At 41.7% G+C, this 14,702-nt stretch overlaps 2 protein-coding genes and 1 long non-coding RNA gene across 7 annotated transcripts; all 3 read left to right on the forward strand.

The window, feature by feature from the left end:
• The first annotated feature begins 1,388 nt into the window (after positions 1-1,388).
• On the forward strand, positions 1,389-5,128 carry LOC110984511 (tripartite motif-containing protein 3-like). 4 transcript variants are annotated; one of them, XM_022244772.2, is made up of 3 exons: positions 1,389-1,631; positions 1,917-2,066; positions 3,119-5,128. In XM_022244772.2, exon 3 carries the CDS (start codon positions 3,146-3,148, stop codon positions 4,532-4,534), a length of 1,389 nt encoding a protein of 462 aa, XP_022100464.2. In that variant the 5' UTR covers positions 1,389-1,631; positions 1,917-2,066; positions 3,119-3,145; the 3' UTR covers positions 4,535-5,128. The 4 variants fall into 4 exon arrangements, with proteins under 4 accessions (XP_022100464.2, XP_022100460.2, XP_022100462.2 ...); XM_022244768.2 differs by having other exon boundaries at positions 1,389-2,066; XM_022244770.2 differs by lacking the exon at positions 1,917-2,066 and having other exon boundaries at positions 1,389-1,873.
• An 867-nt stretch (positions 5,129-5,995) lies between these two features.
• On the forward strand, positions 5,996-9,134 carry LOC110984515 (tripartite motif containing 13-like). 2 transcript variants are annotated; one of them, XM_087132361.1, is made up of 2 exons: positions 5,996-6,244; positions 6,732-9,134. In XM_087132361.1, the coding sequence occupies exon 2, from the start codon at positions 6,757-6,759 to the stop codon at positions 8,059-8,061; it is 1,305 nt and encodes a 434-aa protein (XP_086988487.1). In that variant the 5' UTR covers positions 5,996-6,244; positions 6,732-6,756; the 3' UTR covers positions 8,062-9,134. The 2 variants fall into 2 exon arrangements, with proteins under 2 accessions (XP_086988487.1, XP_022100469.2); XM_022244777.2 differs by having other exon boundaries at positions 5,999-6,232.
• Positions 9,135-10,220: 1,086 nt separating this feature from the next.
• On the forward strand, positions 10,221-14,351 carry LOC147794990 (uncharacterized). Its single transcript, XR_015424186.1, has 2 exons — positions 10,221-10,444; positions 12,184-14,351. It is a non-coding gene; the product is annotated as an uncharacterized LOC147794990 (long non-coding RNA).
• Positions 14,352-14,702: the final 351 nt, after the last annotated feature.

Below are 14,702 nucleotides of genomic sequence, written 5' to 3' on the forward strand. Positions count from 1 at the left end.
CTTGTCCCGGCTTTATTCATGCTTTAATGTAGCTTTTCCCTCCCCAGAGTTTCCCCCTCGTGAACAGTGTTATTCCGACGTCATGTGCACCCCCCATTTAACCGAGAGTTCCCGGTCACCCAGCCCTAATTCAATTTCTGCCATTGATGAATTCAACAACACGCGTGAAACTGACACGCGAATGGGTAACGACCATCGTGGATGGTGGCTGTCTCGAAACCGCACTCGGAGAATTTATCCGGTGAACTGAAAGAGAATAGAATGTTACATTTTTCAAAATCGTCCACTTGAGTCAAGCGTCGACGTCGGCGGGCCACTCTCGTCTTTGAAAACCCTCATTACTGTGGAAAATTAAATTCACTTTTGGAACTGTCCGGGCTTTCACTCGGCAATTAAATGTCCTTGCAAACAGGACACGTTGCTTAATTTAAAAACCTTAATCTGATTATATTTCAAAGAAAAGGGGGGAAATAAACAGTGGGGCGTTATCAGGGTGAAATACAGAAGTGCACCAGATACCTTCAATTCAATTAAACAGAATTGCATGCCGGTTCAAACTCTCTTTTGGTCGGTCACCACATTTGGAAATATACATATATTATTGTCATTTTTCGAGAAATGTCTCTAAAAGCATAGGGTTGTTCCTTGCTCTATGCTAAAAGTTATTATGAATATTTTTTGGATATTTTGTTTTTGGAACCTTGTAATTATTTCAGAGACTCTGAAAGCTAAAATTGATATTGTTTTATATAGGGGGTCTTGAGTGCAGTTAATTTTACCTACAGGGTTAATGTCTATTTTATTCTTAGAAACCACCCTGACGTCTTTGAACTGCACTTAGCCTGGCCTCACTGTTAATTAGCACCGCTGAAGTTGTTCACCTCGTGAAATGAAATGATTTAGAAGTTGCCAGTCCTGCAGAAGAAGGAGGCACTTAAGGGTGAATTGACGTCATATTTGTCCTTTAAAAATGATTGACTTAGGTAATATCGGAAACGGGCTTCCAGGGCTACGGCTACGTCTCCCGTCGGCGTGTCCTCGCGCGTGTTTGGGGAGATCGAACCTGGGCCGAGCTTTAGACAACAGATTCAGCAGCATTCGACTGACTTGCAGGGTGTGCAAGAGCGTCATGTTAAGTTTTCGCGCTAGAATTAAGGATGCGGGGCGCCACCAGGGTTTAACCTCTACAGAGCAACCCATTCTCAGTATATGTTGCAATGGTTCGTAAGTGTGACGTCACTTCAGTTTAAACTGCGCACGTGCATTGCACGTAGGTTTACGTGCATTGGGTGCGTTCGATTACCCTCCCTTATTTAATTTGTATAGGGAATTCCCACCAATCAAAGTAGTCAGACTTGCAGACTCGGTCATTATAATGCAGGTATGAACGACGTAAAAACACGGTCACAGCAAGGTGATTGGCTGCTACCACTCTTGGTAGATATGAGCCGGTTGGCAGATTCGTCAAGTACGGATTTCCGAACTGAACTCCAAGTAATAAGTGGACACAAGAGGGCGCGAGGCAAGTATCGGCGCGCGCGCGTGGCATCAATATCCAAAGCATAAACGAAGACATCACCGAGATCCCAACATGAGTCAAGTCTAGGACAAGTGCAGCTCCCTGACTTGAGGTACGGTACGAGAGAAGTTAAACTTGTTTGTGAATTTCTGTACTTATTAAACTTGATGCACAATGACGCTCACACAGCAGCATCTTTACCTTTGACCTTACTCGTAAAGCAAGTGTACGCGCGTGTATGAGTAAGGGGATTCCCTTATTGCGTACCCAGAGTGCCGAGCATGACCCTTTCAATTGTGCAAAGATCGTAAGAACGATATTGCATGATTTCCCAATGTACGGCGCTTGATACATGTAAGTGTGGGTATGAACTTCTTGTAACATATTTTCGTACTAGTTTAGCCGTTTTCTACAACGATATAACTTACGCCAACATCCAGAGAGCCATTTTGCGAGCCAGTTCCGGATAGTGTCTTTGAGTGAACCATTGACCTGGATGGTTGGGCCACAACAGTGGTAGTGACTAGTGATTTGTTGCAGCCAAACTGTGAGTGTGAATCTTTAAATTCAACATGTTCAACTTTAGTCATGTCAGTACAGTAGGACTACCACTACGTGTGCTTAACTTAACGGTCACACTGCTCTGAGTCTCGGACGTTCCCCTCAAGCCTGGCTCAATTTTCATCATGCAGTGCACGGAACCTCTTTAATCTTTATTGAAAACTCCAACTTCATTCATTTAAATACTGTTGCTGTGAGTTCGTTCATAGTCATACATATTACATGTACTAGCCTCACTAGTGTGGCACGGACCCTCGCTACCAAGGATGGAGCGGTAGCGAGTGTCTGTGCCACACTAGTAGTGGGGCTGTACATGTATATGCTGTTGAACCTTTCGCTTTGTGAACAACATGTTCAGCATCATGTTTCATAGTCCAACATTCCAAAACGATGTTATCTGGAAATGGGGAACATATTTAGCTGAATGTTCCCTCAGTCACTAAGACCTGGACCTGCACTAAATCTCATAATCTCATATATATGCCAGGGTGGACATCCGGGCCATTCGCAAACAACTGCAACGTGTGTACACTTATGAACAGATCAAAGAAAAGATGGAGTTGCCCAATCCCCAGACTGGCTGGTTGGCGTGTGTCGCCATTGTCGCAGTTGTTTTCACCAGCGCGGTGTGGTTGCTACCAGACATTTTGCGTATGTCCCAGATGTCCACCCTGGCCTATAAGAGTTTCTTGAAAATTGATAAATTATGATAACTCGTCATTAATTCCACTCACTGAGCTCACAACAAGAATAACGTTGGAAAAAAAATTCTTATTTCGGTGTGCACAAAGGCGTCATTGTGCACTTTAAAAAAAAAAGGAAAGTCGGGGGGGACCAGAATAGAATTATTATATTGGAACATGTAAACTTGAGATATTGAGAGCTTCATGAAATATTAATTACCGTGGAATCTGGGCTAAAAATATTACTAGGCGTTGCGTTTATAAGCAAGGCACTAGAGGCAAAAATTAGGGGCCACGTCATGTTAGGGTATGCCATCAATATTTGATATCTATAATAGCAACCTTTTTGTTGCAGGTCAGACAGTGTTTTTGGACGTGCGCAATGGCAGAAATGAGAACTTGCCACTCGAGCCTGAGGAAGTTTGCTGAGGAGCATCTGCAGTGTGCAATATGCCACAGCCTGTACAGGAATCCCAAGACGCTGACCTGTCTGCACAGCTTCTGCGAAGAGTGCCTCATGAGATGTTGGGGCTCCCGTCCCTGGCCGTCCGCAAATTGTCCCATCTGTCGGAGGGCAGTTTCCATTCCGGGGCAGGTTCCGTGTCAGGTGAAGAACCTGCCCACTGATTTCAAGCTCGCGAGCATGGTGGAGGCGGCTGTCAAGGACGACGCGCAGACAGTGCCCACGTGCACCAAGCACGGCGGCAAAAAATGCTGCGTTTTTTGTAAAACCTGCCACCAGCTGATCTGTTTCACGTGCATGAAAGAGTCTCACTACAGCCACGACGTCGGGGATGTGGGTGAGACGGTGGAAGAATTCAAACAGTGTGCGAGAGAGCACATGATCAAGTGCAACAAGTCCTTGGAAGACATGACCAAGGCATTGGAGACGGTCACACAGACGAAGCTAGACTTTCGCATGGCACTGGAAATAATACGCCAAGACGTCAGTGACAGAGCTGGGGAGGAAGTGGCACGAATAACTGCCGCTAAGCAGTGCATCTTGGATGAGCTCAATGAGATCCAGAGTGACAGGGAGAAGCAATTGGACGGTAACTCCAAAGTCATCTTCTCGGTCACAAAACATTTGCAGCGGGCTGCCGGTGGGTTCAAATCGCTGGTGAAGATGCCCAATGACTACGAGTTCATGGAAAAGTACCCCAAATTGAAGGCTTACTTCTCTAAGCTGACAGATCAGTGTTACACTGAATCTGTCAAATCTATTGCGCCCTTTTCCATTGAGTATGCCCCGTCAGCCAGAAGTCCTCAGAAATTCAATCTGGGTAGACTTATTTGTCACACTCACCGTGGTGGTGAAGGTGATAAGAATGGTGATGGAGAGAGCGTGCACACTCGTGGTGAGGACGAGCAGTGTTGTGATGATAGGTCACGTGGCAGCGAAAATGATAGTGATAATGATACTCAGAGTGATGCAGGTAGTGACTCGGACTGTGACGTTGATGTAGGTGGAAAAAGTGTAGGTAGGTGTGGAAGTGATGGTAAAGGTGCTGATAGGGGTGAGGGTGCAGGTGACAGTGGAAGTAATGATGGCGAAGGTGAAGGCAGTGGCAGCGGTGAAGGTGGTGGTGGTGGTGAAGGTGCAATTGTCGATGAAGATTTAAATTGTGAGCACACCGATGACGAGGATGACGGTAGCGGTGATTCTGAAGATTACAGTGGGAGTGACATCAGTGTTGAAGACGATGATGGCGAGGCACAGGAAGGGAATTATTCCCTGGGTACATACAAAAAGCAAAAACTGAGCCACTGAGGTATAAGATCATCATTTTTATCCTTGCCTTGTTCTTAGCCAAGGATTATTGACACCTCCCATTCAGCTCTTACCAGCTGCATTTCTGGGCCAATTTCAAAGAGCAGCTTAAGCTTAAAATTTGTTTTAAGCTTGTAAAAACCTTGCTTAAAAAAACAAAGGTTACCAGCTCAAACTCTATGTGATTGTCATGCTAACCAAAAGACAGGTAAATACCATTCCAAAACAATATAGTTTTGGCTGGTAACCTGTTTGTCAAGCAATGTTCTTTCACAGTTAAACAAATTTTGTGCTTATGCAGCTCTACGAAGCTGGCCAGGAGGGTAACTGGACCTGCCTGCCCCAAATTCGGACAGTTTTTTTCCCGAATCTTACACTTGTTGTGCAGATGGCTTAGTATCATGTTTTCTGTGGTTATTTTTTTCTGAATAGATGAAAATTTAGCCAAAGTGTTTAATTCTTTTTACTATCACCAGCCAATAGGCCTAATGACATTCTCAACATCAGAAAAGTGTACTGAATGTACCCCACATGAAAGGTAGTTTGGTTTGTGCCAGAGAAATTAAAATGACGTCTTTTTTAAAGAAACCTGAATTGTATCAGATTCTTGTGAAATTCTGTTCCAGTGTTCATCTTGCTGAACCATATCGAACCATAAACGTTAACTTGATGTGGAGTTTTGTCAACAATGTAAAAAGATCGTATTTAACTTCTTGTTTTCTTCAAGTTCTTGACTTCTCAAATTTTTTTCCACGGACTGATCTGTGCAGGTTAAAGGTCAAGGTACTGAATGACCTTTTAGGGATGTAAAGTAAAATTTGCAATAGCTAAAAAATACCATGCAGTATCAATTATATCAACATGGACATGTATGTAGTTTTGATGTGTAAAGAAGGTATTGGTAATTACCTAGATTTAATTTTGTATCTTTCAAGATATAACCTGTTTTATTGCAAAAAAGTGTGTGTGGATTATTTTCTGCCGTTTCCATTAGTGGTTATATTGACTTCTCAGGATTGCATGTAGGCCTGTGATGAGACAAGATTTTTAATTCTGAAAAACAAAGGAAACAACTTTTCCCAGACGTTCAGAAATAATTTCGCCGCATGTTTTGACGAAATAAAGGTTGCATGAATATAATCACAAATTTTGCAATTTCCACAAAATTATACCCCGTGCGTACTTGTATATGCTAAGGCTTCTTCATGCTCGGGGTCTATAACCAAGGTACGCAAAAATATGCCAAACTTTATCGCAGAATTTATTTTCATGCAAGTTCAATAAAAGTTGAGGTTGTGTGAAACGTCACTGTGACATTTGACCTTTTATAGTGAGGTATGCTGATAGCATATTACGGGATTCCCCATCAGTCTCGTACCCACAGTGCCGAGCTGCTGTACCCTATTGGTGTACCAGTTAAGCTGTGGGTACAAGGTCTTGAGATTCCCCGATCACGCAATCAGAGACTAGTGGCCGCGCCAGCATGAGTAATGTGTAGAAAAGCGATTGTGCCGTACGACAAGAACGTACAAACTCCGTTCCTGGATTGTTATGGTGCGTGAGAATTGGACCAAAACAACGGCTATATGTACTGAAGCGTCCACAAAGTCAGTGATGCAGTGAACTCTTCGACGGTACCGCCAACGTTGGCAGTCGTGATCCGCGTGAAGCTATAACTTTCGCTGTGAGTTACATCCGGTAAGCCTATGTGTAAATTGTGGACTTATTTTCCTACACACGTCATGAGGGTCGGTATGAACATTGCCAAAATAAAGCCTTATAAGCTCATCAAGTATGCATCATAGTTCATAAAATTGGATCTTAAGCTCCTCGTGAGTGAAATTGAGGGTATGCAACTGAAATTATTACTCCAGTGTAGGAAAATTGGGGCCGATTTTCTAACTTACTGGTGCTACCTGTTAATTTTTTTGTAAAACTAACCACGACTCAAACTCTTTATTATTGTATATTCTCTGGTGCATACTCTACGCTGAGGAAGATTTAAAAAGCTCAATCTGTTTTTAAACATAGCCCAGGGGGTTTGTGGTTTGTCATGTGTCAGTCATTTAGAGTCCATGGATTTTATATACAGTGTTGTGTTTTGCAAAGGAAGGTTTCTGATCTGTGTTGCTGCTTTGAAGTTCGTTTATAGCAGAAGCTTATTTTCACCAGCTAAATGTATTTTTTACTTTTTCAGGAGAGACAGTTTCTTGGGCACAGTGATGGCAGAGGGAGGAATTTATCGCTCGAATCTGAGGAAGTTTAGTGAAGAACATCTCCAGTGTTCAATATGCCAAGATTTGTTCAAGAATCCCAAAATTCTAAACTGCCTACACAGTTTCTGTGAGGATTGCCTTTTCAGGTGCCATGGTTCACGCGTTGTTGTGCGTTACATAATGTGTCCGATTTGTAGGGAGGAAACTCATACTCCAAGTGGTACCGTAAACAGCCTTCGTTCAGATTTCAAACTGGCAGGCATGATAGAGGCAGTCGGCAAAGAAGATGTGCAAGCTGAGCCAACGTGCGTCAAGCATGCTGGCAAAAAATGCTACATCTTCTGTTGTACCTGCCATGAACTGATTTGCTTCTCGTGTCTGCGAGAATCTCACTGCAGTCACGATGCAGGGGAAGTTGGGGAGACGGTGGAGGAACTGAAGCAGTCGGTGATAGAACGCACGATACAGTTCGACAAAGCCTCAGAAGCTGTTGCCACAGCACAGGAGACAATCGAACAAATGAAGCAAGACTTCAACACAACATTGGTGAAGATAAGGAAAGACATAGCTGACAGAGTTAAGGAAGAAATTGCACGAATTACTGTCGCCAAGCAGTGCATCATGGATGAGCTGGATCACATCCAGAAGGACCGGACGAATTTGTTTGCTAGACGCTCCAAGCACCTGTCCTCAATTATGGAAGATTTGCATCAAATCAGCAATGACTCTAAATTGCTAGCCAAGATAGGCAATGACTATGACTTTCTGAAAAAGTACCAGGAATTGAAGGCTGGCATCTTTGCTGATGAAAACTACTGTTGTACCCAAATCGTTGAGTCCATTTTGCCCCTGGCATTGGAGTTTCGTCCCTCAGTTAAGAATCCTTGGAAATTCAACCTGGGAGTACTTGTGGGTGGCCCTACCCTTGATGGTGAAGATGAGGACGGTGATGACCATGGTAGTGAGGATGAGCAGGCTGGTTGTGAGGACGATCAGCATGGCGAGGATGACAGTGATACTGATGTGGGTAACCACGGTGACAGTTTGGGTGATGGTGAAGATGAAGATGACAATGCTGACTTGGATGATGATGGAGATGGTGATGAAGGTGGCGAGGATGGTGAAAATGGGGATTACGGTGGTGGTGGTGATTATGTTGACATTGATGATGGGGAAGATGATGAAACGTATGAAGAGAATTACTCCCAGGATATGTACAAGAACATTAAAAAGAAACCTAAAAGCTGGATGCAAAATGAAGGTCATTTTCCCTCTCTTCCGCATGTTGGCTGTCGAAAACTAGGCCTTTGAGATGGAAGATGATTACTTTGTGTCACTGAACCACATTATTGATGGGACATAATTGGCATGTCAACTCAAGTAAACAGATGTAAAGAAAAAATATGTATCAAATTGGAGAAGTTTTACCAACGTATGGGGTCACTCCTGCCTCAATATAACTGAAAGTTGAATGTATTTTTGCATTGAAGTATGCTTAGTTTTGCTGTAAACGCACGGTTTATATATGCCTTTATATATTTGTTACAATTGTAAAGCAATGACAGAAATCATTAATGTGCATGTGTAGTATTAAGAAAATCTAATTGTGCCTGAATATTTTAAGACTGACAGGAGGAAATGACGAGTCTAGAAGGCCAAGAAAATAGGCCGTTTTTACTCACTGTCGACAATCATTGTTGAATACCAGCGCAGCAAAGTACCACACCAGTCAACCATTGGACATTCTAGAAACTAAACCACAAACCCCAACAAAATAAAACTTTTGCAACCAAAACGAATGCGGTCAGACGTTTACATTCCCCCCAAAATTCCCGAACGATAAAACTAACAAACTGACGTTAAGTTGATCAGAAATGAAAGAGAAGAGGTAATCAACATCCAGAGTGGAAGAGTCTTGGTTTTTAAGCGGTTTTTACTTAAGTTGTTAAAAGGTTTCCCCCAAAACGTGAGGGTAAAAAAGCGGCGTCGCCGCACCACTTTTGGAGCCAACTCCTGACCAGAAACCGGTGACTTATGTTTTTGACCTTAAACGAGTGTACACGTCCTCCTAAGTGGTTAACTTTGCATAGTTCTACCAAACTACTTTTACATTTTTAAAATGGATTTTTCTGCACCGATTAAAGTTGCTAGATTTACCACAACTGTCAGACACAAACCTTTTTGTCAGATTTTGAAAAATAGCGCAGAGTTTTTTCCTAGCTTCTTCTCTCCGTAATTTTACCAAGTACCAACACCAAAACCAAAGCAGACTTTATTTGAATTTTGGTGTGTCGCACGAGGTATTGCCCTCTTGTGTCCTTACATAGTTAATGTTTTTATTTCAAATTTATAATTACCATTAAAATTCACAACATGTACATGAATTCGCTAGTCACGAGAGTTAGTCTGTTGTAAGCGTGTTTTACAGCGACGGGAGTATCTGGAATGAAATGGGTTTGGGCAGTGAAAGTTTCCAGGACAAGCAGTACAACAGGTTACCTTCCATCCCTACAGAGCATTCAGAACGGAAAAATGGTACAATTTGTGGCATTTCGACCTTGATGAATCTATTGAACGTAGTGTGGGAATGGGACGGCAACTTGAGACCTTTTCACCAGTAAATTCATAATGCTCGCATGCGCATCATAAATGGCCTTGGCAGCAAGAAGTGTGAGCGGGCCATTGAAAATGTACAGGGGTGCGATTTTGATGATCATTATCTCTCGGGTTTTCTGGCTTTGTCAGTTTTGTTCTTCAGAAAATCCCATTAAATCGTGTTTGCTATTAGTTTCTAATATAAGTGTAATTTTTTGATGCTCTGTAAAAACTTTATAATCGCATTTTTTTCCTATGCGCAGGAGATCGCCGTTTCTTAGTATGACCCCTTCCATCATAAGTAGTATAAACTACTTTGTTAGTGTTCTTGGAGACAACCTGTGCATTTGTAAAAACATGTGTTGACGTTCAATATACATGTATCGGAACTGTACCCGTTCGATTCGCTGCTGTCTGCACTTGGGAAACTGAGAACCAGATCCCTTTCTCTTGGAACCTGCGCTTTGTCTTTTACAAGCCCAGACACAACAACTAGCTATGACCAAATTCAATGGTAAGCTATGTACACAATGTTCGTACAATATACATGTACACCCACATTGAACATTGAAACACATTGAACCTCGTAAAATGAAAGGGAAACGTTTGTGGGAGAATTATGCTAAACCTGAGTCCCTTGTGATACTAACTCCGTGCTTTCAACAAAGGCCATATATAGTATGGAGTTGACTGCCAGTAGCATGGAAAAGGTTCAAGTTTATGCAAGGTTCATGGTTCATTACTTCCAACTTTCGATCGGTACCGTGACAACGAAGGGGGATTCCCCAGTTGCACGCAATATACGTGGTATGCTCTTAGGTAGGCGGCGGGGTTATTGGGCTGTATTCATAGGCAAATCGCAGGTGGGAGGACAGTGAATAGACGCAGTACATCAAATGCAGCTTATGTTCCGCGTTCCACGCCCGAAGTCAGGAATTTTATCAGTGGTGGACGGGACCAATGCAAATTGCCCTTTGTAAGCTGAGTTTGTAGCGGGTCGTGGATGTTGGCACCTAACGTCGGCACTGGCGGGAGCATTTGTGTTTTGGAGTTGATGATCTGGGAATTTTAAACATTCTTCCACTGCAGCCGAAACAAGGTACGTACGATTGGCCTATTTGAGTCTCAAGTCTGCATTCACAATCGAAACATGGAACGCTTATCACAGTATAGCTTACCATAGGTTTTCAAGTAGGTATTCCAGTGGACGATCCCTCTGAAAATTTCTGTAATCGTGCAAAAGTAGCAATTTTAATCATTTTCCTAAATATTTGTGCATACAATTCACAATCAGGAACATTACTTTAAGTGACCGGCCATGTTTTTATTTGTAATTTCAGGCTCCTTATCAAATTGCCTTTTTTGTTATATTTAAGCGAAATCTGGAATGATCCAACGAGCTGATCACCAAAGATTCTCTTGCGCGCAGCCATCTTAATTTGAGGTCAAACACGTGCAGCTGAGTCTGGCTCTGTCGAAGTTCAGGCTGCATCCAAATCTGTTGTCTAAAGCTTGTCTAGGTCTTTGCTCCATTGGAAATGCGTGGAGACGCGGAGACAGTAGACCTAGTCGTAGCTCTGGAAGCCCATTTCGGACAATAATTATTGGAAAGGATGATGGCATCATCTTGTAGAAAATTGTTGTTTGCCACGAGATGAATTTTCAGTGTGTTTGAATTTCCTTTTTTGAAGAATAAAATGAGTCACAATTTTCTAGCAATTTTCCACACCAAAACATGGCATACGGTTACAACATCGGAAAGTTTTGTACAAAGCAATATTTCCACCAAAGCTTGGCTGTCGTTGGCCCTGATTGTCAAATAATATTTAGCAACTTTAACCATGTTTTACCCTTGTTAACTCAAATATAATTTAATTTGTATTCAAAACTGTTTGACGGTTTACTTTTGTATTGACGTAATCTGCAAACCGTGGGAACACCGGTAATGCTGTTGAGATTCGCGTTCATAAATCAGGCCATTTAAAATAAATTGTGAGGTTTACATCACTCAGACTGAAAATCGCAAGAGAGTTATTCAAATTTCGACTTCTTCACATCCAAAGTGACGTCCGATATTATTATAGCGATGACGTATGAATTAGCATGAATTCGCGTATAAACGTGCTTTAACAGTCAGCAGCCACCAACTATGTTAGGTCAGGGCGTAGATTTCGTTCATATTTAAAAGATAAATTTTTACTGTTGTTGACAAGAGCCTGTTGCTTGATGTATTCTGCTTATGCATACGTGCTATACGTTACGCATCACCAGCTAAGGTTAAGTTGAGCACACAAAAGAGAACATAATACATTTAAAATATCAGATGTGTACCTAACAATTTAAATGGCCTAGGAATGATGAAAACTTAGGACAAAGTTATGAAATTCAAACGACAAAAACTAAACTCTGTGGTTTATAAAAGTAAACACGCTTAACATCGTGATATATTGTAGACCATGATTTTGAACATTTTGGCTATTATTTTTCAACTGCAAATTTGCATGACGTTACTATTTTGCGGTTTAATTAAAAACAACAATGTTGTTAGGAAATGTGTTTTAAATGGTTGGTGAACCGTGAAACAGTTTGAAAACGAGTTTATTGTTTACATATGATTAATTTAATCCATGGTAAGCATGTTTGAAATTGGTTAGATATATTTTTTTAAATGATGGTGCCGCACGGGCGGTTTTCGTGATCATGTTGGAAGCCTGCTAAAACTGCAAAATTCTGAATGCAGCTTTTGTGATAAAGTAAAAAAATTGATGACTTTTTAATCTCGTACAAGTTCTCAATCATTCACTTGTTGAATCATCTTCATAACTGTTCCTTTCCTAGGTAACGGGTGATGGCAGAGGGGGCAGTTGATCATTCGAGCCTGAGCGAGTTTAGCGAGGAGCATCTTCAATGTCGAATATGTTGCGAGTTGTACACGAATCCAAAGATTTTGGAGTGCCTGCACAGTTTCTGCGAAAATTGCCTCGAGAGGTATGTGGCTAGGTCGTTGGATGGCGTCGTTTGTTGTCCACTGTGTAGACAAGAAATTGATATTCCTGGGTGTGTGGCCGACCTGCCTACTAATTTCGAACTGAAAAGCATGATAGAGACAATTAAAAAGAAAACAGCAAAATCAGCGTCGGAGGCAGCGAGGCAGCGAGACTCCCGCAAAACACTGGTGTCGATAGGAGATGAGATAGGAGACAGGGCTCGGGAAATCGCGCAGCGGCAAGAAGATGATTGGCTGTTAGCTGCGAGTCTGCAGTGGAGCCTTGTAGATCATGACCACGGTGATGAAAGTGACTGGGAAGACGATAGTGAAGACGGTCGGTTCGGTGGCTACACGGAACAGGATGACTTACTTCGACGTCATGATCATAGTGATAGTAACAGGAGCGACGGCTACCAAAGAGAATACAGTGGTGTTGATAGCGCTTACGTCGGAGCTGGCGGTAGAGAAACTAGCCACAGTGAGGGCGCTGGCAAGAGCGTGAAATGTAGCCGTGGTTTGGCGGTGGTGATTGGAGTGTTCGCCGCTGTGGGGGTTATTTTCTGTCTTAAGTATGTTTTGCACTGAAGGTCGAGTTTTGGCTATGATGAAACGAGCAAATGAGTGGTTATACATTAAAGTGTAATGCTTAGATTTCTTTCTTGTCACACGAAGAACATCCTTCCAAGCATGAACGCTATTTTGCAGTCAAAGCCTACGCTTGCCCGATGATCCTGAAGCATTCACTTTGACAGTTCTGAGGTGTATAATTCTTAACCTGATTTTAAATAGCGTAGATTTGAAAATCAGAAATAGAAAGCCGTGGAACTGAATCAAAAAGAGGAGGCTGTGGTATTGAACCTGCGCGCCGAAGATCTTAAGATAACTTCATTTCAGAATTGGAAGACAGTGTCGACTTTATTAGACTTGTGAAAAGAGGCGGTGGGAGCCATGGAGAGATGTGGTGTGAAAAAATGACGTCATCAAGTACGTCATCAGGGTATGGATGAAGAATAAAGCAAGAAAAAACCACGAGGTAGACCCTTTGATGGGCAGTCGGACAGATATTTTTCAGAGCATAAGGATTTCTTGTCAAGTCTAAAAGATAAGGCTACTCACCAGGAGTTTTTGAATGACCTTTCAAACAATTAAATAGAGGCATTCTATATTAAATCGAATTTCTAAAAATCAGGCTAAATTTGACGGACTTTTCCAACAAGATGACTACTAGGCAGAGTGATGACAGCGATACGTGAAGACTAGCTGTGACATACCTGTGGTTTAGTGGTTCCTTCCGTGCAAAAGAAGTGATGTGTATAACCCTGTGTTTAAGAGTCACTCTCAGTAATCCAAAATGGACATTTCATACCAAAACGTGATAATCTGGACATTCATAATTTAACTGTAACCAAGAATAATGGTGAAAATGAAAGACCATAACTGTTTTAAATTAATTCAATTTGTTTGGAAGTAATTGTGCTTAACACACTGTACTTGTAAGATCTTGACCTTTTTTTAAACATTTCACAATCATTTTTGTGTCCATAAGGAGATTGCTTGAGCCTTAATAGTAGTTCACGCTGCGGTCAAATGTTGGCTTGTTTTGTTTGCTCATGTAACGAAAGAAGTTCCTACGGTTACTGCATCCCGCTGTCATCGAACAACACAATTACATTTGCCAGCAGAGTAAACAAGTTCGACATTTCCTCGGGGGGATTCAGTGATTGAGTCAGAAATGCCTGTGTATTCCGTGTTAGTTTGCTGTTTCGGGTCATATTGTGGCAGAATTTGTTCCCTGAAATAAGGGGTGTGCGTGGCAGCCATCCTTACGGTCAGTAAAAAGGGCATCCGTGTATGGAAGGGTAAAGATCCCCAATGACAAAGTTAGACTTAAAAAAAAACAACCAGCGCAACATGCCAAACATCTTAATAATGTGCCATGATTTATAAGTAAATAATAAAGTATGAAAATTGTAATTTCAGTGAATGAAATTAAACTTATCTAGTTACAAGGTCTTAACTTTTCAGGTTGCGATCTTTGCTGTTATTACGAATTTCACTTGGTTATTTGTCAAGTTACTTGGTTTTGATGAAAGAATGGAAAATGAAATAACTCACAAGGAACTCAAAGGAACCAAATCGTCCTCGTTCTGGATATTTTCGTAAAGGGAAAGGTGCATGAGTGTGGTAAATTTTGATACATATTTTGCCATTAATCTCTTCCTCACTTCTTAATCATTTTTCCCTTTTAATTTTGAGGTCTTTGTGTTTGCCCCAACCACCATTTTCCCCCCCAATACGAAAAAAAAGAAAAAAAATTGAGGGGATTATAATAACTTTGAATCTATTTTTTATGTACCTCGTTTCCATA

Source organism: Acanthaster planci, unplaced genomic scaffold (assembly GCF_054643075.1).
Source record: "Acanthaster planci isolate LZ-2023a unplaced genomic scaffold, COTS_SCS Contig228, whole genome shotgun sequence".
Lineage (NCBI taxonomy): Eukaryota > Metazoa > Echinodermata > Asteroidea > Valvatida > Acanthasteridae > Acanthaster > Acanthaster planci.